Source organism: Phoenix dactylifera, unplaced genomic scaffold (assembly GCF_009389715.1).
Source record: "Phoenix dactylifera cultivar Barhee BC4 unplaced genomic scaffold, palm_55x_up_171113_PBpolish2nd_filt_p 000865F, whole genome shotgun sequence".
In the NCBI taxonomy this organism is placed as follows: domain Eukaryota; kingdom Viridiplantae; phylum Streptophyta; class Magnoliopsida; order Arecales; family Arecaceae; genus Phoenix; species Phoenix dactylifera.
The window spans coordinates 8,186-35,386 of record NW_024068228.1 but is presented as its reverse complement, the minus strand read 5'-3'; the positions used below and the strand labels follow the sequence as shown (position 1 = coordinate 35,386).

Below are 27,201 nucleotides of genomic sequence, written 5' to 3'. Positions count from 1 at the left end.
ACGGAGTCCGAGCAGAGAAGCATCTTCAGTCGCCTCGGCGCCAGGACGCACACGGTACAAGGTACCCATGTATTTAATGTTTCTACATCATTTTATCTATTTCTCTGCCGATGTCCTCAAAGAACGGACACCGAGCAGAGGAGCGTCTTCGATCGCCTCGGCGAAGGAGTGCTCATGACACCGACACATTATTGTACTAAGTCCGGTGAATCCCCGTCACGAGCTGACGAGTATTCAATCCATTTGTAAGAGAAGAATCCGGTTCGCCCCGGCAACCCGAGGCTCGGATTCGAAGTTCGCCGCGTTAAGAAGTCTAAGTCCTATCGACCGCCCTAGGGCTTGGTCGAATTCTGGACTAGGCTCGGAAAAACTCTCCGAGCCCAAATCCTTGGTATAAGCACAAGCGTTGCTATACCACTAGTCGAAGAACCGAGCAATGGAGCTCGGCAAGCCAAACTTAAACTCAAACCCTGTGGCGGGAAAAGCTGAGGCCCTAGAGCCCATATCCTCAGAACCTAAAATGGATCCGAGCAGAAAAACTTAGGCTACGACAGACGAGTTTCCAAAAAAGAAATATATATTCATTTCAAAAAGGCCCGTAGGCTAAGTACAAAATCCGGGTTTGGCCCTTACAAGTATGGGAGGCCATCCCGACTTTACAAGAAATAACAAAAATTACATTAAAGGCTCGAGCTCGACCACCTCAGCCTCGGCAGTACCAGGAGTGGTTGGCTCGGCTGCCGGGACCTCTTCGATGGCCTCGGCAGCAATAGGAGTAGCCTCGGGAGCGACCTCGGTCACTTCGGGGATAGCTACGGCCGCCTCCGCCTCCGGAGTTTCTGCCTCTGCCTCCGCCCTCCCTGCTCCCGGCTGGAGCAGGTTAACATCAAAATCCGGGAGAAGCCGCCGCAACTGGTTGCGGAAATCCCGGAAGCCTTGGATTAGCCCGTTCACGCCCTCCTCAGCCATGAGTTCGCGAAACTCCTCCGACTCGCGGAAGAGCTTCACTGCGTTTTGGGCGTTCTCCCGGGCCTCTATCTCCCGGGCCTCATGGTAAGCGGCTCTCCGCTCGAGGCCCCTCAGCTCCTGCTCGAGCTCCGAATGTCGGAGGCGGGCATTCCCCACCTCCTGCTCGCGGGAGGCCAACGCCTGCTCGGCCTTGGCCAATCGAGCCTCCGCGGCGCGCAGCTCGGACCTTGCCAATGCTTGTGCGCCCTTCTCTTCATCGAGCTCGGCGGTCAGAGCTCGAATCCTTTCATCGGATGCTCCGACCTTCTCTTGGAGCACCCGTTGTTCGGCCTCAGAGGCCTGGTACTTCTCCTCGGAGGCTTGGTACTTCGCCTCGGCGGCCATGTACCTCTTCTGGGCCTCCTCGTAACTGCGCTCGCACCTCCGGGCCTTCCCCCGGTATTCGTGGACTAGGTGCATCAGCATCTCCGTCTCATGCAAATACTGTAAAAGAGACGAAAAGGAAAACATAAGGCACCTCGAAGCGTTCGATAACTCAAAACGCGCAACGAATTAAAATTTTCGGAACCCGTAATACCCCAACTAAAACTACTTCCCGCGCTCCAGCTGGAAGCCAACTGGAACTCGGAAGTCGGGGGGTAGTGTTTGGGGAAAACCCCCAAGTCATGCCATAACGGAGGCGCTCGGCCAAAGAGTGCCGACCGGAAAGGCACCTGGCCAAAGAGCGCCGACCAGAAAGCTGCTCGGCCAAAGGATGACGACCAGGAAGGCGCTCGACTAGAGGGCGCCGACCAGAGTGCGCGCCAAGAGGTGCCCAACCAAAATAAGCTGCTCGGCCAAAGGATGCCGACCAGGAAGGCGCTCGACTAGAGGGCGCCGACCAGAGTGCGCGCCAAGAGGTGCCCAACCAAAATAAGCTGCTCGGTTAGAAAGTGCCGACCAAAGACAGCGCCGAGGCGCTCTGCTAGAAGGTGCTCGCCTAAAGGGCGCCGACCAGGAGTACTCAAAGCAGCCCCGCCACAGGGCGCCCCATTGGGCGACCAGCTCGGCTCGGCACCCTTGCCGAGCCGATGCCTTAACCAAATGTTCAACCTCCGCCTAAAGTCCAAGGGACTTGACAACTCCTACGGCTTGCGATCTGCCACTATCTCCAAGCCATCAAGGCATAAGATCTCCGCAGGCATTCGGCACGACCTGCCATTAATGCATGAGACTCCCTCAAGTCTCCGATGCACTCAGGCATTTAATGAACACGGCCCAAGACGATCTCCGGATCACTGAACCATCAGAGCGCATGGCTCTACCTGACCGCCGGTTCATTCGGTAATAAATGCACTTACCATCCACAGACCCCAGGCCCGCCATGGCCGGCGGTTCAACCACTCCAACAGGTCCGATCGACCGTGACAACTCCCTGGTTCCGGTCTGATTCGGCCCCGTTCTCCACTACGCCATAAATGGGCCAAATCGTGCCCAATTATTACGGACAGGGACAAATCCCCCGGTCACCTCCCAGGTAACGTAATCCCCTCCTATAAAAGGGAACCTGTGGAGAACCAAGGGGGAAGGACAACAAAAACGGAAACAGACCCCCGGGACTGAACCCTCCGGGAAGCACAGACACAATTGATGACATCATTCCCTTCGTCTTCTTGATCTGATAAAATACTGTGTCTTCTCCATACACTTCCTCTCCCCCGCTCTCTCCACATACTTGCCCCCTCTGACTTAGGCATCGGAGGGCCGGCGCCGGGGAGCCCGACCACCGGTTTTCCTTGCAGGACGCAGCCAGCCGGCGCACCGCCGTCCGCCTCCTGCAGCAGCGGAGCTCCTCCTTCCCCGGCTTCACGGCGGCCCCCGGGTCTAATTTCCAGCAACATATATATATATATATATATATATATATATATATATATATATATATATATATATATATATATATATATATATATATATATGGGGTGGGGGGTTTAACCAAGAGCAACTGTACTTTTTGTTGTAGTGCGAACAATTGAAGATAAACTTCCAACCAAATTCATGGAGGAGACAAAGGAGAGAGGATTGGTTGTGCCAAGGTGCTTACAACCAGGGGGCAATCAAATGTTTGGTGACTCGGGTGGAATTCTACCTTGGAAGCAATAAGCTTAGGAATGCCTAAGGTGGGGGCGCCTCTATGGACAGACCAACCGGGGAGTGCGAGCCAGAGTGGACGAGAATGAGATTGTGAGAAGGGATGGCACCGAAAGATGTATGAAAGTGGTGTGGAAGGCGAAAAGGCCATAGAAATCAATTGAAATGCAAGTGGAGGTAGCTGGCTGTGCATTGATGGAAGACGGACCTTTTAACAAGAACAATGATTTTGTAGTAGACTAGCAGCTAAAAGGGATCTGAAGAAACATAATGAGGGTGTCGAAGTTACTGAAGTTGGATAAAATATAAGTGATATTATTTTTTCTTATGTGGAAAAAAAATAAAAATAAATAACTACAATCTTTTTAATGAGGGATTAGGATTTTAAAAAAATTATGAGAATTCTCTATGGTGCGGCTCATGCACCACGGAGTACTACCGTATATGATATGGCACATGGTTGTAGACTGCCTTGTTTGATGGCTATCCATCTTTTAATAGCAGTCATTCATAGCGATATAGTATTCTGCAACATCGTGTGTGCACCACAGAGTATCCATGCTAAAACAAAATAGAAAGGAAAAGAGGAGACAAGCGGAAAGAGCAGTAGTTATTCCAAGAGGAGTAACACCATCCTTGTTCTACTTTTTCTTATCCCTGAAGCAAACCTGGCCGTAAGGATGGACATGAGGCAGGATCTAATCAAAAGCTCTAAGATCTTTGACGGAGAAGACAAACCCAAACTTGTTCTGCCAACTTCATTGTCATACATGTCATTCACATACCAAAAGCATCAACTACTTGGGTGGGATGATGGAGTTGAGCATCGCATTCACATACCATTAAGCTGATGTTCTTCTGTGCTGGAATAAACAAAGTGTGGTTGATTTTGTCAAATTGCCAGCTAGTCTTTGTGAAAAATGGGCACTAACTAGAATTAATGCTGCCGTACCATGTTTTTTTTTTTGGGTCTACGCATGATTCATGCAATTATGCAAGATCTCACTCTTGGTGTACCTCAGGTTGCACTTTATACCCCTTCTCAGGATCCTCTATGATGCAGGTTTTGCACCTGCAGAAATCTGTATATCTATTGAGAAATTTGCATTAGAAATAAAATTTGAATTGCTTATTCAGTTCATGACACTGGTATACTTTATATACAAGTTGAGCTCCCAGATATAGTAAAATACAACAATAAAAATTCATGATTAATTATGGAAAAGATACTAAGGACCAGATATAGTATAATACAATAGCAAAATCCTATAATTTGAATATGACAATCAGATCCCATAAATTTTAGAGATTGATGTGAGCTGATATACCAAGATTATACATACAATATGTAGCAGCTATGACATCCAATATCGTACATACTGTAACAAGTGAGATTGTGTATGATATTGACAACTCTAATACTCTCTCTCAAGCTGATATCTCAAGTTGTCACTTTGAAAGAACTTGGTTTGGATTATGCATGCTTGTAGTTTTTTCCAAAAGACATGACAATCTATTTCGATGTGTTTTGTCTGCACATGGAATACAGGGTTAGCAACAATATGAAGTGCTGCTTGGTAATCACAAAAGAAAGACATAGGTTGAGGGTGGTGAAAGCCAAGTCAAATAGAGTTTTGAGCCAAACTAATTCACAAGTGGTAGAGATCATTGATCGATACCCAGCTTTAGTGGTGAAGTGAGAGATGGTACTTTATTTTTTTATGCACCATGAGATAGGGCTATCAACAAGAAAGATACAATAACCTATAATAAAATGGCGGGTAGTGGAATAAGTCGCCCAATCAACATCACAATAAGTATTGAAATGAAAGCTGTTCGAAATATGCATGAGGATACCAAAACCAAGGCATGATTTGAGGTATCTTAAGACTCAAAGAGCAGCATCCATATGTGATTGGCGTGGTGCCTGCATAAACTGACTAAAAAAATTAACAATAAAGGTAATATTTGGATGAGTGATTGTGAGATAGATCAAATAATCTATCATATGTTTGTATAGTCTAGGATTATGCAAAGGTTCTCCAAAATCAAGTGATAATTTTAAATTTTTCTTCATCAAGGTGTGTGTTGGTTTAGCACCTAGAACAACTGCATCTTCAAAAATATCTAAGGCATATTTCTATTGAAAGAGAAAAATACAATTACTGGAGCGTGCAACTTCAATGCCTAAAAAGTGTTTAAGTGTTCCAAGATTTCTTTAATTCGAAATTAATCTTGGAAGAAAGATTTAGTGGAAGTAACGAAAGAAGGATCACTATTATTAATGAGTATATCATCAATATAAATAAGCACAATGGTGATGTTGCTCTTGGATTTGAGGGTAAAGAGTGAATAATCAACAATTGATTGAGTGAAACCGGCCTGAAGTGGTGCAGTAGAGAATTTAAAAATCCAATTATGGGAGGCTTGTTTAAGACTATATGAGAATTTGTTGAAGCGATACACTAATTGTTCTCCTTTCTCTCCCTTTCGAGAAGAACCTGATGGCAGTTGTATATAAACTTCTTCATTTAAATCACCATGAAGGCATTATTGACATCAAGCTGGTACAAATGTCATTATTTGGTGGCTACAATGGCAATAAGACAACGAACCGTGACCTACAGGAGTGGAAGTTTCATGGTAATCTATGCCTTCAGGTTGAGTGTAGTCTTTAGCAACAAGCCTTGTTTTATATTGTTCAATACTACCATCAACTTGTATTTGATCTTATATAGCCATTTGCATCTGATGGCATATTTGTCTGGCGAAAGTGGCATCACGGTTCAAGTGTGATTAAACTCTAAGGCCTTAATTTTATTGGTCATAACGTCATGCTAGTGAGCATGGTTTATTGCTGAGAAAAAAGACTTGGATTCCTTAGAAGAAAAGAGAGAAGCTAGAAAAGCACGGTGAGAGCTAGAGAATTTATCAAAAAAAAAAAATTGAGTGGATACTTAATACCTATCATGAGGTTGTTTTGGTATTGGCAAGAAAAGGATAAAACTTAAGAGCACTAAAAATCCTGAAGCCACTAGGGAGGATGTTAGATCCTTGTAGAGCATTTTAGAAGTGGATCAACGGATGTTTCAAGAAGTTCAATTGGCTAGATGGAATCTTAATTAGAAGTGGAAGAAGGCCGAATAGGTGAAGATGGAAGTCGATTGAAGGAGTAGAGAAGATAGGTTCATCACCATTATTGGTAATATGAAGAAGAATTGGTGATTGGGAAGAAGGGAAAATATGAGATGTATTGACAAATGGAAAAACCGATTCATGGAAAATAACATCCCTACTAGTGAATATTTTTTTCTTAAGTAGGTTATACATGCAGTAGCCTTTTTGGCCATAGGGATATCCTACAAAAATGCATTTATATGTGTGAGGTCCAAATTTATTTTTGGATTGGATATGAACAAAATAAAGACACCCGAAGATATATAAATGGTAGTAAGAGGATTTTTTTTATCAAAAGGCATTTTATGAGGAGATTTACCACCTAAAATAGGAAAAAAAAATTGATTAATAAGATAAGCGGCAATTAAAACACACTCATCCTAAAATTAGATTAGTAGGTTGGCTTGAAAACATAATGCTTGGGCTACTTCAAGGCGATGTCTATGTTTGCGCTCAACTACACCATTTTGTTGTGGCGTGCCAATACAAGATATTTGATGAATAATTTTTAAAAAATCAAGATAAGTTTGCAATTGGTGATCCATAAATTCCATCCCATTATTACTTCTAACTAGTTTAATTTTATAAAAACATTGGTTGCCTATAAGAGCAATAAATTTCTTAAGAAAATAAAATATTTTTTTTTTGAATCGCATGAGAAAAATCTATGTGCAACATGAAAAGTCATCCATAATTGTTAAAAAATAACGTGCACCAATATAAGTGGATTAGAATAACCTCTCCAAATATCAATATGAATAAGAATGAAGTAATAGAAGTACTTATAGAAAAGAGAACTCTATTTTGTTTAGCTAGAGGACAAACAGTATAAGAATCTATTTTATTTTGAAAGTAGAAAAATGAACAAAAATATCTTGGGCTAAAACCTTTACTCTTGGAGTTGATGGATGACCCAAACAAGTATGTCAAAGACTCAACTTGGTGCAATAAGCTGTAGAAGTAGAAGAAACTAGACCGTTGTATGAGTAAAGACCATCCTTATTTTTACCCAGACCAATTAGCTTCCTCGTTGATAGGTTCTGAAAAATATAGAAGTCAGAAAAAAAAGATGGTAACATAATTATGTTTTTTAGTAAACTTACTAACGGATAATAAATTTAAATTACAAGTGCGTACATAGAGAACATTTTAAGTCAAGATAAGGAGACATTTTAATAGTTCCTTCTTGGATTATTTAAACTATATCTCCAGTAGATAGTTTAATAGATTGACGAGTTGGTAAAGATTAAAGTGATAAATAAAATATTAGAATCGGAGACCATGTGGTTAGTAGCACCTGTGTCAATTACCCATGTCACAGATTGTGAGTTGGAAGGGATACTTGTCATGTTGATGGAAGTAGTGGTTTTGTTGATGTTTTGGATAGCAATTGGACATACTACACTACAGGAAAAGTCGGTTTTGCCGACGCATTTTTGCCGACGCTTTTTACAAGCGTCGGCAAGTTTCGGTCTATTGTCAAAATTTGCCGACACTTGTAAAAAGCGTCGGCAAAAGACGACGCTAAGAAGCGGCGGTGCAGTCTTGGACTTAAGACGACGCTACAAAGCGTCGTCGGAAGCCAACGCACCTACATCCCAACCCTCTTCTGACCATCCCTCCTCCCTCCTCCCTCCTCCCTCCTCTCTCCGGGTTTCCGATTTCCCGGCCATCGCCCTCCTCTCTCTATTTAACTAGTAGTATTACCCACATCTCTCTCGCCCTCCTCGTCTTCTCTCTCTCTCTAACCCATCAACGGTGCCTTCTCATCATCATCAACCCCCCTCCCTAACCCCCTCCGGATTCAAGAAGCAGAGGCTCCGGTGATGATGTCTTCGCCCGCCTCTTCGCCGCCTCCTTGGATCCCGACTTCGCCCCTCTCTCCCCCGAACCACGGATCCTCAAGTCCCGCCTCGTCGCCGGCGAGACCCTCTACGGCCTCTTCCTCCTGCGCTCCTCCCCGACCCTCGCCGAGATCGCCGGCCTCGCCGGCTACGACTACGTGGTCGTCGACATGGAGCACGGCTCTGGCGGCATCGCCGAGGCCCTCCCCTGCCTCCGCGCCCTCGCCGCCGCCCGCACCCCAGCCATCCTCCGCCGAGGCCCTCCCCTGCATTATCCCATCATTTATTTATTTATAATTGCATTACATTTATTATCACTGTTTTTACTTCCAGATTTGAGAGAAGATGGTGTTTGTATGGTAAAAAAGATTATGCAGCAAGTGCCAGGTGGTATGGTGGATTCTTGATTAGATTTGTAGAAGAGCTTGCAGTTTCGGATGGAATAACATTTACATGAAAATTAGGCATGTTTGGTGGAAGAGAATGGTATATTATCTGATGTCTAGGACCTTTGTCAGCTTCTTCTGGATTAGAGATATCATTCTAGGACCTTTGTCAGCTTCTTCTGGATTTATCTGATGTCTGGTATTACTTGGAACCCATAATAGATTTCCAGGTGCTTGTGTTAATAATGTTCCTTTGATGCAGATTTTCAAGTATTTGGTTTCACTAGATGTTGAAGATTGTCAGGATTTAAAGTCAGGCTACTCCATTATATTTGTGAGTTGTTGTTTATTTTTGACGAAATAGCCATTCTGTTGCTATGAATAAGTATATTCTTGCGATTTATTATCTTTAATCAATTGACTGGGTGTTTGTAATGTATAGAACTTCTCTCCTAACCCATATTTTGAAGACACAAAGCTTGTGAAGACTTATTCCTTCACTGAGGAAGGAGTGGCTAATATAACTGGTACGACTATCAAGTGGAAGGAGGGTATGGTAAGGTTATTATCTTATGCGGTAATCATTGATAATTTTCTGAGTCAGGTATTAGTTCTAATGTTTGTTTCTCATAATATCTGTAGGAGATTGCCAATGGTAATGGTCATGAGAAGAAGGGAGGCAAGCGACCTTTTACTGAGGAAATGTTGGCTTTAGTACCATGTAATCTTGTTTTATAGGCAATAGCTGGATATCTAACTGATTTTGTCACATTGAGTATCTAATAATTTATGATAATTCTGCTGTTGTTGCTTTCAATATTAGGATTATTCATATTTATGTATATCATATGCGTATTCTTTCCAAGTAGATCGCCGTTCACATTTCCCTCCTAGTTCTTCTTAGAAGACCAGGAATCTTATTTTTGCAAAGGCCTCCTCTAGTCCTGCACATGCCCACTGATTTCTGTCACTTGCGTGCCACTTCATCCTTAATTGGTGCAAGTTCTACACCTCTTCTGGCATAACTGTCCCACTTCTTATCCTTCCATATTTTACCACACATGTTATTCAATATTCTCATTTCTACCACATGCATCAGTCTGTGCATATAGAAAGATTGAAGATAATTCTGATAAACTTCTTTGTCGAATATGGTGTTGTATCATGGTAGATTATATCCGGGGAATAGTGTTCAGTATTATTATTGGTTGCATGATACTTGGATGCATGAATTCTTTTCTCATTCTTTATTTTTATTTTTTTGATGCAGTTTCTTTAGTTGGTTTGGTGAAACTCAACAAAAAAATTTCTCAGATGGTGTAACAGATGAGGTAATCATTCAGAGTTAAATTGGGAAGACTGATTATCGTGGACGACTGCACATTTTTCAAATCAATTTTTCTGTTTATTCTTCTGGTATCAGTGAAACTCATATGACAACATGATTTTGTTGTTTTTATCTTTTTTAATCTTCCTATTTTATGAATTCTGCTAACTTGTATGCAGATTCCTGTTTTTGGTTTTTGAATTGAATTAAACGTTCAGCTTCTTTTCCTGTACATTTTTTCTGTCTGTTGATGTACTCTACAATAAATTGATGCAGGTGGCAGAGATAATCAAGGAAGATTTATGGCCCAACCCTTTGAAGTATTTTAATAATGCAAGTTTTCTACCTTCTGTCCTTTCCTCCTTTTCTTTTGCCAAATATTAATTTTTCTTCTCACTGAACATCGGTTCCAAGTTTTCCTAAGACTCCTGTGTACTTTAAATATTATGATGACGCAGGAGGCTGATGAAGAGGACTTTGATGGAGATGAAGATGATGAAGAGGTAAATGCCTCGCTTGTTTTGAGTTTTAAACAATGCTAGCAGATAAATAAATTTCAAATGGGCTAGTTTTAATTATTGTATGCACTGCAATTGTAATGTAGCAGATATTTGTTAGTTACTTTTGGCCATGCAAAATATGTGTAGGATCCTTGATTTGTCAAACTTCTGCCCTCAGTTGTACCATGTTTCGTTTGATTTTTTTTCTTCTGTGCCCTGTCTTTTGCTTAAGAACAGCTCAGATTTTGTGTTCATTTTAAAAATTTGGTATAAAAAATCAGCCAGAAAAGATGTACGATAATGCTGTTCTGCTCTAGATAAGACTCATCTTGTCCAAAGCTGTACAGAGCTTTGGTGTCTGTACTCGGTGTGTTTAGTGATATTAAAGTGACCATCCATTATCTCATGTTTTTCAAATTCTTCACTTTGATAAAATTGATACTTATCACTCTGCAGAAGTGCTTATGCATATTAAGATAATAATTTATGCAACTGATGCAATCTTATTTTTTGATGTGTTCATTTATTTATTAATTTGTGTAGATGTTTTTGCACCTTTTTACAAAAATAGTGGTTGGAAATAACATTGGAATCAATTTTCTTAGGGGCAATGGAAACTTGACTAAATTAGAAAATAGAAAACCCAAAAAATAATCTTACTCCTATGATTCTTAATAATTCTGTCCGCTTTGAGGCTCGTCTCTGAAGAAGTCTATTTGATATGTTGGAAACTTCTGGTGTTTTGGTTCCTGAATAATCTTATTTTTTTGTACGTGAGTCCCATTACAAGTGTTTGATGCATAGCATCCTATGAACTTTTGAGATTGCTAAAAGCCTCGCATGCTTTCCATTTTTATTTCCTATTTTTCAGGAGGACTCATGTTACCAAAAGATATTAGTTTTATATGCTTGATCTGTTTCTTATCTGCTGTGTACCGTGCGGTATATTCCTATTTTCCTTCATGAGGACTCATGTTACCAAAAGATATTAGTTTTATTTGCTTAATCTGTTTCTTCTCTGCTGTGTACTGTGCAGCATTTTTATTTGCACACGCTAATAAACTCTGCCCGACTAATTATGCTGTTTTTTGTCAGAAGGGATCTGAAGATGATGAGGATGGTGAGCAAGATGATGACGAAGAGGACGATGATGAGGATGATAGTTAGTCTCTTCTCGCAGCTTCTTTTGTTTGGGCTTCCACAACTTGGCTGTGGCGAGTGCCACTGCCAGGCATGCTCATGGCTATGGAAGGTCTTGATTTTGAGGGGGGGCGGCTTCTAATCTTGCTTCAAGCTCCGTAGCTGTCAATTTTTTTGTACTTTGTCTTTCATGACCCTTGCTTATAGCTGGTGGCCTGTCTAAATCTAGAAATTTATTTATCATTATGGGCGTGTCAAATGTTTGTCCTTGGACTTGAGGAATCTCGGCATGCTGTGTTCTTCAGGATCTAGGAGTTTGTATGGAGAACCGGTGCATCATTTTTTTAAAACTTCTTTAGTTATATAAATATATTACATCAATTTCATGTGGTATCTTTTCCTCTTTAAGTCTTTTTAATTGGTTCATGTGCTAAGCCTGAACCACTTGCAACTTTTGATACTTCTCTGCGCTCAGCATCACCACTCCTGTTTAGCCCGTGGCGTCTTTTGACTACGATTGGTCTTTATCGACGCTTTAAAGCGTCGGGACTCCTGTTTTTTCCCGACGCTTTAAAGCGTCGGCGAAAACGCAAACTGGATTGGGCTTTATCGACGCTTTAAAGCGTCGGGACTCCTATTTTTTCCGACGCTTTAAAGCGTCGGCGAAAACGCAAACTAGATTGGGCTTTATCGATGCTTTAAAGCGTCGGGAAAGCCGTTTTTGCCGACGCTTTCATTAGCGTCGGCAAATCCCTATTTTTGCCGACGCTTTCTCTTAGCGTCGGCAAAAACCGGACCCACGCCCACCTGCCCGACGTCTGACCCACGCTTTGGGTCGCGTGGGCTGGGACTTCGCCGACGCTTATAAGCGTCGGTAGAGACAAAAAAAAGCGCCGGGAGTTATTCCTTCTTTTGTAGTGCTACTTTGGTGTGAGCTAGTGCCTAATAGATGAGCCAAGAAGATTTTTACTATTGGCAACGTGATTTGCAGCATGAGTAGGGGTTTTAGTTCCTCCATGGTAGTTTGAGTAGATATGTAATTTATAACAAGTGACACGTGTATGACCAAGACTATTACAGTAATCATAGTGTGGTCATGTTCGACCTCCTCGTTGGTTATCGGAGTGACTTAAATCGTGCTCGTCAAAATATGAGATAGTCATGGCAGTGCCTTCAAGAGACTGCATAGGTTTGACTTGTAGTGCCTTCTATTTCTTCTCTTACAAAATCAGAGAAAAAGTTTTGCATACTATAGGTAGTGGCTCTATAGTGAGTATTTGGCTCTGAACAATTGAAAAGAAGTCATTGAGCCCCATAAGAAATTGAAAAACTTTTTTATCTTGAGAGATTCGGTTCGCCTCTTTTATTACACCGCAAATGCAAGTAGGAAGTGGACATAGATTATTGATTTCATCCCAATATGCTTTAAATATGGTAAAATAAGAAGCAACAGAAGATTGATGTTAAATATGCATTGAGATATCTCGCTTGATACGATAAATTTAGACAGCCTTACAATGAGAAAAGTGCACCTCCAGATCTTCTCATACCTCTTTTACAGTTTCAAAATATACTATGCTGCTTACAAGATATTTTTGGACTATGTGCCAAATGCAGAAAAGCACCATCGTGTTGCAACATTGCTATGCATCAAGTATGGCCGAACTTTCGTTAGGCTTCTCAAGCAAGCCATTAATAAAGCTAATTTTATTTTTGGTTAAGAGAGTAGTCTTCATGGCACGCCTCAATAGAGGATAATTGTCACCAGTGAGGACTTGAGAGACTAGGATCATGACTGGGTTATCTGAGTGGTGGAAAAAAAACAGTGACATTATATATGCACTAGGATTGGAAATAATAATAGAAGAGGCCATGATTATCAAATGAAGAATAGAGGGCTAAGAAAAACAAACACCAAGAGGATGCTAACCAGAAAGAGGGGTTGATTAATTAAGAATTGATGTTATGAGAAATTTGTATTAAAAATAAGATTTGAATTGCTTGGTCTGTTGATGACGCTGGCGTGCTTTATATACAAGTTGAACCTCCAAATATCATATAACACAACAATAAAATTCTATGATTATGGAAAAAATACTAGGGACCAGATATGGTATAATACAATAACAAGTCCTATGATTTGGTACAAATACTAAATTAAAATATGACAATCAGATCCCATAATTCTTGAAGATTGATCTGAGTTGATATACCAAGATTGTGCATGCAATACGTGGCAGCTATGATATCCAATATCATACATACTATAACAAGTGAGATTGATTGTTGTCAAACATTTAAGAACACGACTCATCTTATCTTGTTCGATTACCGCCCATCTCGACAGTTGGATGATGTGGCGGCCATCAATGGGTGTGTAGATCCTGTAGAGCAAAATATGCACCGTAAAAGATTCCAACTCTTTATAAAAAGAAATCCCAGCTTTGTAAGTGTGGATAGTCCACTTCCCATTCTTAGGCTTGGCGGACAGAACTCACCTATTGAGGTGATCACCTCTTTCAATTTTATCCTGCTTAAGGTCTTCGAGCCGCATCAACAAAAAGTAGTTGGCCATACAAAGCATCTAAACTTTATCTCGGCCATAAAATGAGGACCTTGAAATCCGGTTCTCAAGCTATTGCACTTGTTAACCAAGGCAAAGCTTAGGTATCTACCTTATGTCTTCGTTGTACTTAATTTAAGGATCCAAGTTTTCTAGTGGAGTTAGGTTGTTCTCTTTGCTTATACGGCCAAAGATAATCACAAGTGACAGCAGTATTTCCACCAAGTTTGTTATCAAAAACAGTTGATTAAAGTTCTGAATTATGGTGTTTCGTTCAGTCTATATCACCTTGACTGTTGATTAGTTTGGTTCTTGTATTTTTTTTTTTCTCTCTCTCTCTCATTCTTTATACATTCTACTATTTTTTGATAAAGTACGTGGCCTTGCCTTTCGTGTCACTCAGGAAAGTATGACTTCTACTCAAACATTTGGCTTTATTTTAGTAGTTTTAGTAGCCAACATCCACGCATAGAAGCTTACATTCTGTACTGCCGAGTGAGCAGACGATCATGACATCATAATTCAGAAATCATGTCTTTCTTGGAGGAGTATCCTTTGACTTATATTCTTTGAACCACATATTTATGATCAAAGTCGCAACGTTGTTTCTTACCAAAAGACAGTCTACGTTGTTTCTAAAATGCCCCACGCCCGGATGATTCATTGACGGATATACTTTTCTTCCATCTATACCGAAATGGTGCTGGGGTGACGTATCCACACGTAAAGCGGTGAGCCCACAGATCGGAGAAGGCACGCAAAAATTTGCGACCTATATCGAACATTTTCTGGTAGAAGGAGGCCTAGTAATGGAACTGCTATACGGATAGGCTGGTCCCTCCCCCTCCTCTTCTATTGAACCAACAAAAAAAAAAAGAAAAAGAAAAAAAAGACAGTCTATATGATTTATCATGGCGGCCAACATTGACTAAGGTATGGGATTTTGATACATGTGTCAAAGATCTTAGTTCGGAATGGCAATTTATTTTTGCCCCATTGGGTACCCACCCTTCCAAGGAAGGTTATATGTGAGCAGTCTGTAGTCAAGGACAGGGTTGGGCATTTAAAATAAAACCTATGGCGGGTTTGGGATAGAGACGGGTAATAACATGACCACACCAAACTCGATCTAAGTTATTAACTTAAATATTTTTTAAATTATTTTTTTTTAATTTAAGTTATATTTGATTTTAAAAAAATAGTATTTCTATTTGTTATTTATATTATTATTGAACGTTTGGTTTGTTATATTCTATATTTTAACATTATAATTAATTTAATATTATATAAAGTGGTATTGAGGTTTTTTTTTTTTTTTGTTTAGTAATTGATTTGAATGCTGAAAAGAAAAATAATAGTTTTTGTAGTTTTACGTATCATGGCATGTTTTTTTTTTTAATAAAAACAGCATTTCATATAATTCTAAATCTCGACATGTCCTTTCATTTAACCCTAAACAAGGCAGGGCAGGGCATATTGGAGATTTAAATGTACCCGAAAGATAAGTTCAGACTCTTAGGTAGATATAGGTTGGGGATATGTATGTAGTTTTCCATCACAGGTCGGGTGCGCACTAGTATACCAGTCCCTTGCCTACCTTGCCACTATCCCTAATTTTAGTGCTGGAAGATTGTTTTGTCCATTTTGGCTGTGAAATTGTTCATTGTAGATTTTTCCTTTTTGTTCCTGCGAGAACGAACAATCTTTGACAATTTTGGCAATGAACCATACAACTTTACCATGCCGTCAATGTGTCCATACCTCAGCGTCAAAGTAGAGGATGTTCCATGTATTCTCAGCTTCAATTCTTTGACCCTTATTTGGCTACGACATCAGCCACCAAATTTGCTTTATAGTGTATATGCCAAGTTGTTTTCTGTTGAGTTTAGACCTGCTCTAGTTTGAATTGGAGAGGTCCATTCCTCAATCACCAGCTAGTATGCATTGAGGAACCATTAGTGATTGAGTAGGACAGTAGCAATGTTGGACATATATTTTGTTGGGGAAAATATCGGATACCTCGATCTTGGGCCGACCTAGACCTTTTACCTAGGATGTAAGCTAAGGAGAACAATTTTGACTCCAGCCGAGAGCCGACCGACTGAAGTGAGCTACTTCAGCCTGAGCCGAGGAGCCGATCAGCCGAAGAGAACAATCAGTACGTATCGACAAGGACTGATAGTCCCAACAACCAACAACTCTAGCAGCCCACCGTCAGGGCAGCACCACGGCCTTCACCCCACCAGTATTGTTTGCTGTCCACACGAATTAGCACCCACTCCTCAGCCGTACTACCAGCCGTTACCTGGTTATCATATAAAGGGGTGGCTAGAAGGCCTCAGGTATACATGTAATATTACTTACAGAGACCACACCCTGCTAAAATTCTTTCTCTTCTACGATGTTGTCTCGTTATTCTGATTTAGGCATCGGAGAATTTTCTGTTAAACTCTCTGATAAGTGGACTTTTTGCAGGCCACATCTAGAGAAGATCCATCCCATCTCGGCTAGCTTGCTTAGCTTGTCTCAAGCCGACTTTCAGGTCGTCCGAGCTGTACTTCGACCTTAGTTCGAATTTGACGGCAACATATCACAGGAAGCCTGCTTAATCAAGCTATCATTTTGCAATACATTGAAGGCTAGTAATTGGGACTCAGATCTCCCTAATTCAACTCCAAACTTGAGAGGATTCCAACTCTTGTCGAAGTTCATTAAGCAATTTCCACCATGATCTCTTTGATCATCCAATGTATTTAGTTACCTTGAGCATCTAAGATTAAAGCTGACCTTAGGGTCTTAATATAACAATAATTGCTATTCAGATAATATTATCATATCATGCCTATGTATTGCATGCAATCAGCATAACATGCAGACTCTTAGCATACACCAACTTGATATTTATATAAATTAGTATCATGGAGCTGATGTAGTGCTAGCTAACTCTAGGCAGATCCTCATTTTCAAATATTGTTGATCAATTCTCTCGAAGAAAAAAAAAACACCGCTGATCAAAACTATTTTCAATTTAAAAATAAAAAAATTACTAATGAGTTTTATTGGAGAAATTCTTACACAAAAATTAGATGCTCTGAGATAGTATGAATCAGAAAACAAAATAATGCGTCGTAACTTATTAAGGATGGATGATTACAACTATCACCTTCATATAATATTATTTTGTCAAATTATGATCACGATCTAATCTCTCCAATCTTGTGATTCTCAAACTCAAAACCCCAGATGCTCTAAACCTAAAGATTTGTAAATATAATTATCATTTTCTAAATTTGGTTGTCACAGTACATCCACATAAAAGAATTATTTATGTGCCTTGATTAGCACACTACATGTTAGGTAAACAAAGCAAAACGAAAGGTAGTGTCCCCCCAACTTCATGCCATGCATTAATTTGCACAACAAGAAGCATAAAAATTTAGTGCTTTGCCACCAAACAAAGAACCTATTAATAATAATAATAAAAAGGAACACGTATTGTGGGCCCCCACAAATCGTGTACTCGGTGGTGGACCCAGGGCCGCCTTGGGTGCTTTTCGTGTAGATCGCGGTTACCCACCACGGTGCACGTGCAGGTCGGCCGCGTCCGACCCGGCCACCCGCTTCTCGAACGTCTAATGGCTATTTCTGCACTGATATCTTTATCTCCATAGGGAAGAAGAAAAAAAAAACCTCAACTCCTCTCTCCCTCTCTTAGGATATCTTTTATGAACGTTCGGGTTAGGGAGAGAGGGGATCTACGGTTTTCGATGCATCTATATTTTCTCCTCTCATAGTATCGAGGTAAGTCCCTTTTGATGGGAAAAATCGAAGTTTTGATACGATTTTTGAAGTTTTTGTTAGAGGTGTTGAAGTTGTCTGCTGCTTCTGATCTGGATGTCTAAAAACTGAAGCTTGTTGTTGCGGGATTTGATTGATCTTGGATAGAAAAATAGCTTTTTTTTTCTCCTCCATATATACGTACGGTTGCTGGTTTCTGCGAAGCTTGGTTGTTATTGGGTGCATATGTTGTTCAATTTTGACTGTTGAGAGAGATTTGAGATGATATGATCTTGTGATTATGGCGTAGTTTTGATCGATGAGGATGGAAATGTTTTTGTTGAATGGCTGTAGGTTTTTCTTTTAAAGAAAATTTTGGTTGATTCTGATAGCTTATATTAAAGTATGCAGGATTTGAAAGAATATAAATTTTGTGCATGTTTGGTTTTTTTGAAGAAAAAAATGCAAACGTATGCTAAATATCGGATATGAAAGCTAGCTCGGTATAAATAAGGCATAATTATTTACGATTTTTTCTAGTAGGATTTATGAAACGAGGGAAGGGGTTGTTTTGGTAGTGCCACGTAGATGTTTTTGGGGAAAATGACATGTAGTGAGCTACTTATGGAGATTTTGGAAGTTATTTGAGGCAATAGGCTTTCAACTTGAGTTAACTCTACCTTGCACTAATGAGAAGCACTAGTTATTGATAATTAAAAGAAGGTGTCTTGGTGCATGCTATTTTAAGATGATATAATGTTGGTCAGGAAGGTTGTGAACCAAAGGATTGGCAATTCAGTTGAAGCGGGAATGCATTCCGAAGAGTTTTTCGTGAATTGGGTTGTTTCGGGACCTTGGACCTATTTTATCAGAGGGATGGAGATATGGATGAGTAACTCTGACAAGGAGAATGAGGTGCATATATCCCTGTGAGAATATTGTATTATCAGGTTTATGGGATATGCAGCTCATTTTGCAAAGAGGATGATTTAAGATAATATGATCTTGTTGTGGGATAAGTTTCATAGATAAATATTTGATGTTGATTCCTTGAAAAAATAAATAGTTGATATGGAATGAAAGGCCTCAAACAGGAACTCACTAGTTCGGACCTTGACATCCATATAGCTTATTTAAATTGTGCAGGGAGGCCATGGATATGCAGAGTGTAGGGGGTCTTGATGATAGGTCTAAGAATCGAAAGAAGGAGAAGGCCACTGAAGAAGAATTTAATAGAAGAGTGAGAGTGACCATCCATAGATTTGGCCTTGTGGTATCCAATAGTAAAATAGTATTCATACAGATGATCTTGTATGTTTGTATACTTTCTTGAAGTAAGATCTCCTCATTTGTATGTATTTTTTAATTTCTTTTTTTTTCCCAACTTGTGTGTTCATTTCTTTTCCCCCCCTCTAATTGGGACGGTTGGAATTTATCAATTATTTCAATATCCAGACTTGGAAACTCACAATATCAAAGAATATAATTTTCTCTCAGGAAATTTCTCCTTTTTAACTCTCATTTTTAGCAGCAAACATGAGAAGAATTCTTCACTATAACATTTCAAAGGTTTTGAATAAAGAAAAACAAAGAAATGTGATGTACCAATTAGTGGTTCTATATGTGGTTTTCCTGTTTGCATCTAACAGTTAGCTTTTCCTTGTACTATAGGTACAAAGGAAAAAATTCATGGAGATACTGCTGTTTCATGCTTCAGTAAGGCATGTTGATTTATCCCGCAAAGGCGCATGAGATTTTATTTATGGAAGTTAATTCTACCCTAATCTTGAGAGTTGAGACTGATTTTTAGTTCTACCAACAAAAAAAGATTTATAATTGATATTTTCTTATTAAAAGATCTAATCTTTATGAAAGCTAGTTTTTTCCTGTAAAAAAAAAATCTCAAGAAAAGAGTTCTATATACAAAAACGTCACCATCTAGTTGCAAGCTTGTGTAGTAGCCAATCTACACAAATAAATGGCGATATTGGAAACCAAACAATGGAAATCATCAACCCAGACAATTCAAGTACCAATATATATATATATATATATATATATATATATATATATATATATATATATATATATATATATATATATATATATATATATAAAGATCTTGTGCTATGAATCAACATGAACACAGAAAGTAAGCGAAGGGAAAGAACAATCTTACAGAATATACATGGTCCACTCATTATGGGGTTACCCTTACAGTCAAGCTAAGGAGGAATTTATCATTTTAGAAAGAATATGTCCAAAATCCCAGTAATACTGGCAAAAGACCTTACTGTTTACTCCAAAGTAAATCTCAATAACTGTAGCTTAAGGTAGAAGCATTTAGCATCAAATTTAATTATGTAATTCCTAATTGAATGGTTTGAGTACATGCTATCTCCTTGTCGATAATGTTGAAAATGGTATTTTGTTGTATAGTCATGTATGTAAGGAAAATGGATATATAGCAATTATTCACTCTGCAACTTATTACAAGTGAGCCAAGGAATTTGATGGTAATTTGGTTAAACAAAAACAGCTCGCTTGGGGTCAGCTGCATGGATGCTTTTTTGCCATTTGTTCCTAACTAAAGCTAGGTCCGTTAAAATGTAAAATTTGGATGTGTAAATTCTTCACTTTTTTCATCAGGTCATGTATGGTCTCCTCTGGCATTAATTTCTCACTGTATTGACAATCTGCAGCAGCCATTTGAATGCAAACAAATAATTTTTATTATCTTTATCAAATATCTGTCTTAGGATCTTCATATTTTTTCTAGAAAATGAGATACTAAATTCAAGTGACAAAATCATTTTACATTAGAAACAGAGTGTAGTCTGCAAGCACACAGATAATAAAGGCATTCTGTTGATATGCTTTTTCATCTCTCAAGACTTTATAAAATTGAAGGATATCATATCACAAATGCATAGAGTTCTTTTTAGTCTGGTCGAGAAACTTGTATGTCAGCTTTTTCTGAGAATTACAATATTTTATATTATTATTTTTTATATAACTAGAAATGCACCTTTTCTGGTTTCTAATTGCTTAAGATACAGTGCATAATGTTAGTTCTTTATTTGATCGCAATGTAGATTTGAGAAAAGAAGTAGTTGATGGCATGCCTTGAGCTGGATTCTCCACTACTTTTTTCAAATCCCCTATTGTCTGATCGTCCCTTCAACCTGCATCTAGAGGGAAGCATCTCATCTGGACTTTCAGTTGGGCCGAACGTTTTCTCGTCTACTCAATACCATTGTAGTATCATTCCAAAACCACCTCCACTCCCAGGATCATCCTATGATAGAAACAGATTCTCCAAAAAGTTAAAGGATTACAGTTATGTTCCTGAGGAAACAAAGCATGCTTGGGATAGACTTTTTTATGAAGGATATGAAGCTGATGTCCGTGTTCTTACAGATGACGAGGGCATAATTTTAGCACATTCAAGTGTTCTTGTAAGTGCTTCTCAATTCTTTATGTCAGTTGTGCATTGTATCCCGACTTCTTTATATCAAAATATGCACTTTACATCACCTGATTGTAGGCTATGAAATAATTAGAAATTTTATTGGTGCTGGTATATGGTCATCCAAAGAGTTCTATATTGTCTTTTGATATTTATTTTGAATAAAAAATTTGTCCCCAACCAAATGTAGCCTTCTAAAGAAGCTATCTTATCATTAGATCTGCAAAATTTCTACCAGAGATCTGCGAGTAGTGCAACCTACATGTTTTCAATAGATGGATGTTTGTTTTGATATTAAAAATTACTTCATATAAGTGAAACATGGAATTTGATTGAACTTGTAAATAGTTGCAGACATTTCAAGATACTAAAAGTGAGTGATGCATTTGTTTTTCTCTCATGAGTCTATGGCATCTAAAGATTGAATTTAACAGGTGAGTTATCTAATGATTGGGGAACAATCAAAGGATTTGTCTTCAATATTCCCTGAGGCTTTTTATTGTTTTCTGTGGATTTGCCATTTTACCAATTTTACCAATTCAATCCCTGTGATATAGATATCTGCAAATATTTCCAATACAGGGAGCCACTTGGGCTATAATATTGGACAGGTGAAGTGATGTCATAGAGCCAATTTGCAGGATTTATGTTGGTCCCTTTCTTCTAGGTTTTTTTAGGGCGGAGGGTGTCATGCCCCCGCCTCTGTGAGGCACGTGAGGCACTTAGTGCCCACGTGGGGGCCACATGAGGAGGGAACACGGGGCTCCTCTGCCAGATATTGTCCGGTTCTGGGGCTTCACGCAAGCGTCCTTCACCCCTCCCCGATTTTGTTTTCCACCCAAAACGCGTCTGCAGGATTAGGAGACACCCGCCTCATATGCCCAGGCTCTGGAACGAGTCTTTCCGATGTGGGACTATTGGGCCTCACACCCTTCCCACCATCGGACAAGAGCCGTCCTCGGCTCTGATACCAAATGTCACGCTCCCGCCTCTGCGAGGCACGTGAGGCACCTAGTGCCCACGTGGGGGCCACATGAGGGGGGAACACGGGGCTCTCCTGCCAGATATTGTCCGGTTCTGGGGCTTCACGCAAGCGTCCTTCACCCCTCCCCGATTTTGTTTTCCACCCAAAACGCGTCTGCAGGATTAGGAGACTCCCGCCTCATATGCCCAGGCTCTGTAACGAGTCTTTCCGATGTGGGACTATTGGGCCTCACAGAGGGGGTGTGGAATCTGGCTCTCTCCAGCATTCCTCTAAGAATGGATGTGCCAAAATGAGCTGAAGATGAACGAACATCATATGTTCTTGGTCTTTTTCCTTTTATATTAGGAGAAAAATGCATTAAAAAGAACAATTTCTCATAAAGGTTTCATTAATCCTTGGATTTGCCCAGCCTATTTAAATTTTCTTTAGCCTTGGAGCCCAACATCTATTTTCGCTGATGAATAAGATTTGGCTTATCTCTGAACAGGGTATTACATCTCCTGTGCTGAGAAACATGTTAGAACAAGCAAGAGTTAAAGGGGGTTTTCAATGTATTAAAATTCCTGGTGTGCCTTCAGAAGCTGCCCATGCATTTATCCGATTTCTTTACTCTTCATGGTATGCCTGCAATTCCTTTCTTCTTTGCTGCAGTTCTTGGAAATTTTTAAGCTATCAATAAGGTTAATTGTTTAATATGCACTAGTTCCATGGTCATGTGGCTGATTTCTCGTAAATTTAATTCATGCATCGACAAATCCTGAACATCGGGCATGGAACTGCACAGACTGATTTGACTCTATAGAACCTCTATCTCTATTATTTTAATGAGAGAAGCCCACATGACTGGACTTTTTAGTTTGTGGTTGAGCTGCCCTTATGTGGCCGGACTTTAGAGCACCAATACCATAAAGTCTTCATACATTTTCAATTTCAAAGGGCTCCTACCTCTAGGCTCCACATGTAGCAACTTAGATTTTTTTGAATTTTCTTTTTAAAAAATTGCATTCATAGCTACATCTTTCCTTTGTTACCTTCTCATTCATGTGCATTGCACGAGTCCTTTCCATTATAACATTCGTGGACAACGAAAGACTTGCAAAATATTTTTGCATCCTACCACTGAATTTGTTCGCACGGGAATTAATCTTTCTAATATTTGTTCAATTAACATGGTCATGAAACTAGGGTTTTAGAAATAAAGTTGCATGTGTTGATTTGAATTTAAGCAATAGGCAACATTGCATTAATAAATGCAGGATTCTAACCAACATATTATGCATTCTGCTCTAAAATTCATCCAGACAATCTTGCCTAGAAATTGTTAAAGTCAGTCATCTTGTAATATGTCCAGCAGTCAATGGGAGTCACACTGGTTAGAAGGTTTAAATCCAGGCTTCCAATTTAGCCATCCATGTTTTGGCTGATCAGAAAATATTTCATTATTGAATCCCATAGACTTCTCTACAGTTAGGAAGGGCAGGCACAGAGCCCACCTACTTTTATTAGGGTGTAGACTGGACTCAAACTGACACCTAGTGACTTTTGGCACATTCAAAGCTCATAGACTTCTTATCTGGGATTCTTTGGTTGAAGATATTTATCATGCCACGACCCATTTGAGGAGCGGACAATGGACTAATGCTTTTATTGTGGTTGTGAAATTTGCTGATGGTGATGAAAATGTGATCTAATTGAACTGGCATTAGTCACTAGTCAAAAGTGCATAAGGAGCCAACCGGATGATTTGTAGGATAAGAGTTTATAAAAGGCTATATAGTTAGATATGTACTGATCTTTCTTTCAGTTTCTAATGCAGCTATGAACTGGACGCAATGAAGAAGTTCGTTCTTCACTTGCTTGTCATGTCGCACGCATTTTCAGTCCCTTCCCTGAAAAGGGTTTGCATCAGAGAACTGGAAACAGCATTGCTGACCTTCGAGAATGTGGTTGATGTGCTTCAGTTAGCCAGATTGTGTGATGCACCACGCCTTTCCCTTTTATGCACTCGGTTGATCATTAAAGAGTTCAAGACCATCTCAGTGTCGGAAGGGTGGAAAGTAATGAAGCAAGCCAACCCCTGTCTCGAGCAGGAGCTTCTTGAGGCTCTAGTGGAGACGGATTCTGTTAGTTCAGTTCTCTGTGCTATAACTTTCAAAGTTCTATTACAGCTATTTATCTAATGTTTGGTATACTTTTCAGATATTGTTATGTGAAATTTGCAGTAGACTTATTTTAATTTTCTATTATAATTTATAATCCATAATTATCTTTCCTGTTGCATGTGCCACTAGAAGTACCTTTTTTTTGATTTGCTATTTGCTCCAATATGGAAATATAGTAGCCCCATCCTTGTAAATTTGTTGCAGAAAACAGTTCGAAACTTGATGTCTTTTACATACATTGAACAATGCAAGTAATACAATAAGCTTGTTCAATACATGCACCCGTACTTATCTACCACTGTCTTTTCTGAGCAACCGTTTGACATTCTGTCTTAAGATGATTACTGAGATTTTAGCCCGGTTCTTTTACCTTTTATTTTCTTTCTTCCTTCCTTTTTTTTCCAAGAAGCCTAAATAATATTTGAACCTAGAACTACCTAAATTTGTCGTTTTCATGATGCTTCCTAATCTACAAATATTACTCTGCTAACAAATGTATGTATTCCTTCTTTCCTGCTCTCAAATATTTGGAAATAGTTCTATTCTGTGAGAGGGAATGAGTGATAAATGATACACCTACATTGGTATATCTGCAGTGATGAAATCATATTAAGAGGCAATAAATTTCATCACCTACTGCTTGTTCCTCATCCTAAGTTTCATTGCTGTACATGTTGTCATTGGACCTGACCAACATCAGTACTGGCATGCAGAAAAAACAGGAGAGGGCCAAAAAGATGGAAGAAAAAAAGGTGTACATGCAACTGTTTGAAGCAATGGAGGCTCTTTTGCACATATGCAGAGATGGGTGTCGGACCATCGGTCCCTGCGACAAGATGCTCAAAGACAATCAAGCCACCTGCAACTTCTCAGCTTGCAAGGGGCTGGAGTCGCTGGTCCGCCACTTCTCATGCTGCAAGACTCGAGTCCCAGGTGGTTGTGCACATTGCAAGCGGATGTGGCAGCTTCTCGAGCTCCATTCCCGCATGTGTTCTGAACCAGGCTCTTGCAAGGTCCCCCTATGCAGGTTTGTCATTCATGAGCTTGCTTAGATGACAAATGCAGAATCACAAATTTGCAGCAACTAGATGCTCTTTGTTGTGAGTTTAATGCTTTGTGCCTGTGATGATGACGACTTCACCTTCCACTAGTGCAGGCGTTTCAAGGATAAGATGCAGCACCTAAGCAGGAAGGAAGAAATGAAATGGAAGCTGTTGGCGAGCAACGTGATGGCAGCCAAAGGCACAATCAGCTCCATCTCTGCTCGGAGACCCTTGGTAACATAACTCTATTATGAACAACAAAGGGGACGAAAAATATGTCCAAAAAAATAAGTGCTATAAGTACTGTCCCATTGCCTGTGCTCCTATAGATTGCAAAGCTTGTTGCACTGCGACAGCGCCGCTGTATGTAATAAATTATAATCACAAGTTTTGAGTAAATCACAGCACAGCTTATAGGTTAGCAGGCTTACATCTTATATATCCTTCCTTTGCTGTCAACTGCATAGCCTCACAACAAAAAATTAGAAGAAAGAAATAAAAGTCCAACCGCATTACTAGATAAGGACATCTCATGGATTCATCCTTCCCTCGGGGCAGTCCTGATTTTGCAGTCTGGTTCACTGTAAAAATAACTCAGAGGTGGAATTGAACAAAATTTTGTATCACTGCCTTTTCCTATGGTTAATATAAACTCATGTTCTTCGGATGAGTTGTGGTCTTACTAATTCTAGGGGCAAAGAGAGTGGGGCATCTCTTAACTTGATGGTGTTTGCCTGAATTTTGGTACCCAGAGATTGGACTTGGGAGAACACAGATTAGATTTATCTTGAACATGGCTATGAATCACTTTTGTGCTGGTTTCACTTCTTTGGAGGTGTTGCTTCAACGCATCACCACCGGAGGTTGTTTGTTACATCTTTATCAAGTCTTTCTCATCTGAGAATGTCCATTTTCCTTGATAGCCCCAGAGTATCTACTGAGGTAATATTGTCCTCATGCATTTTCGTTAACTACAATTGGCTCGAATTTATTGTTTGGTTTCATATAATTGGATATCTAGCAAGTAGTCAGAATCAGATATCTGGTTTTGGTGAATTCAAAGTCCGAAATGTTCTTGCTGGTGCTTGGAAATAGTGGATCAACACAACCAGTGTGTGGAAGTCATCGGCACAGCACAGCAGCAGAAGAAAGTGCAAGCTACCAATGTTTGTGAAGGTGCAAAGCCTCCTTTGATGGGATTATTGCAGGTGAGGCAAATGATTCAGGTTGGAATTGGGTCGAGGATCCAACACCTTTGGAATTTAGTCCAATATATAGCTCAAACCTGGTCTACTTATTGATTACATTGGATCAAATTTGTAAATTATTTTGAGAGAAAGGATTGGAGATTTACCTGCATTATAATTATCAGATTGTACCCAGAACCTCTTGATTGCCCTGGTATATGCCTGGGTCGGAAGAATTTAAGTTGAAAAATCTAACTTTCAGATCCAACTAGAAAATTGGGTTGGGTTGTTGATGATCCAACTTGGACTCCGTAGTTTAGAGGTTGGGTTGGATTTTGGGTTGAATCTTCCAGATATCAGCAGACATTAGTTGGACTTTAACAAAATTGTCTTGTGGATCGAAAACTCAATATATATACATTATTACTAGCTAACAAAAAATAAAAATCATAAGTGTGTTTTCATGTTTAAAGTTGGTCAAGATTTAAACCCATCTATGATTTCATATGGATTGGGTGGAGATTAGGGTTTATCATCTCAAG

At 39.7% G+C, this 27,201-nt stretch overlaps 2 protein-coding genes across 4 annotated transcripts; both read left to right on the top strand.

Annotated features, from left to right (window-relative positions):
• The first annotated feature begins 7,941 nt into the window (after positions 1-7,941).
• Positions 7,942-11,866, top strand: LOC120107446 (NAP1-related protein 2-like). 3 transcript variants are annotated; one of them, XM_039120722.1, is made up of 7 exons: positions 7,942-8,840; positions 8,949-9,062; positions 9,149-9,210; positions 9,777-9,837; positions 10,110-10,166; positions 10,292-10,336; positions 11,432-11,866. In XM_039120722.1, exons 1-7 carry the CDS (start codon positions 8,763-8,765, stop codon positions 11,498-11,500), a joined length of 486 nt encoding a protein of 161 aa, XP_038976650.1. In that variant the 5' UTR covers positions 7,942-8,762; the 3' UTR covers positions 11,501-11,866. The 3 variants fall into 3 exon arrangements, with proteins under 3 accessions (XP_038976650.1, XP_038976649.1, XP_038976651.1); XM_039120721.1 differs by having other exon boundaries at positions 7,943-8,840; positions 11,429-11,866; XM_039120723.1 differs by lacking the exon at positions 11,432-11,866 and adding an exon at positions 11,205-11,384 and having other exon boundaries at positions 7,943-8,840.
• Positions 11,867-17,643: 5,777 nt separating this feature from the next.
• Positions 17,644-26,135, top strand: LOC103719679 (BTB/POZ and TAZ domain-containing protein 3-like). The gene is made up of 6 exons (XM_008809034.4): positions 17,644-17,837; positions 20,909-21,271; positions 22,755-22,885; positions 24,084-24,390; positions 25,143-25,456; positions 25,586-26,135. Exons 2-6 carry the CDS (start codon positions 20,930-20,932, stop codon positions 25,713-25,715), a joined length of 1,224 nt encoding a protein of 407 aa, XP_008807256.1. The 5' UTR covers positions 17,644-17,837; positions 20,909-20,929; the 3' UTR covers positions 25,716-26,135.
• Positions 26,136-27,201: the final 1,066 nt, after the last annotated feature.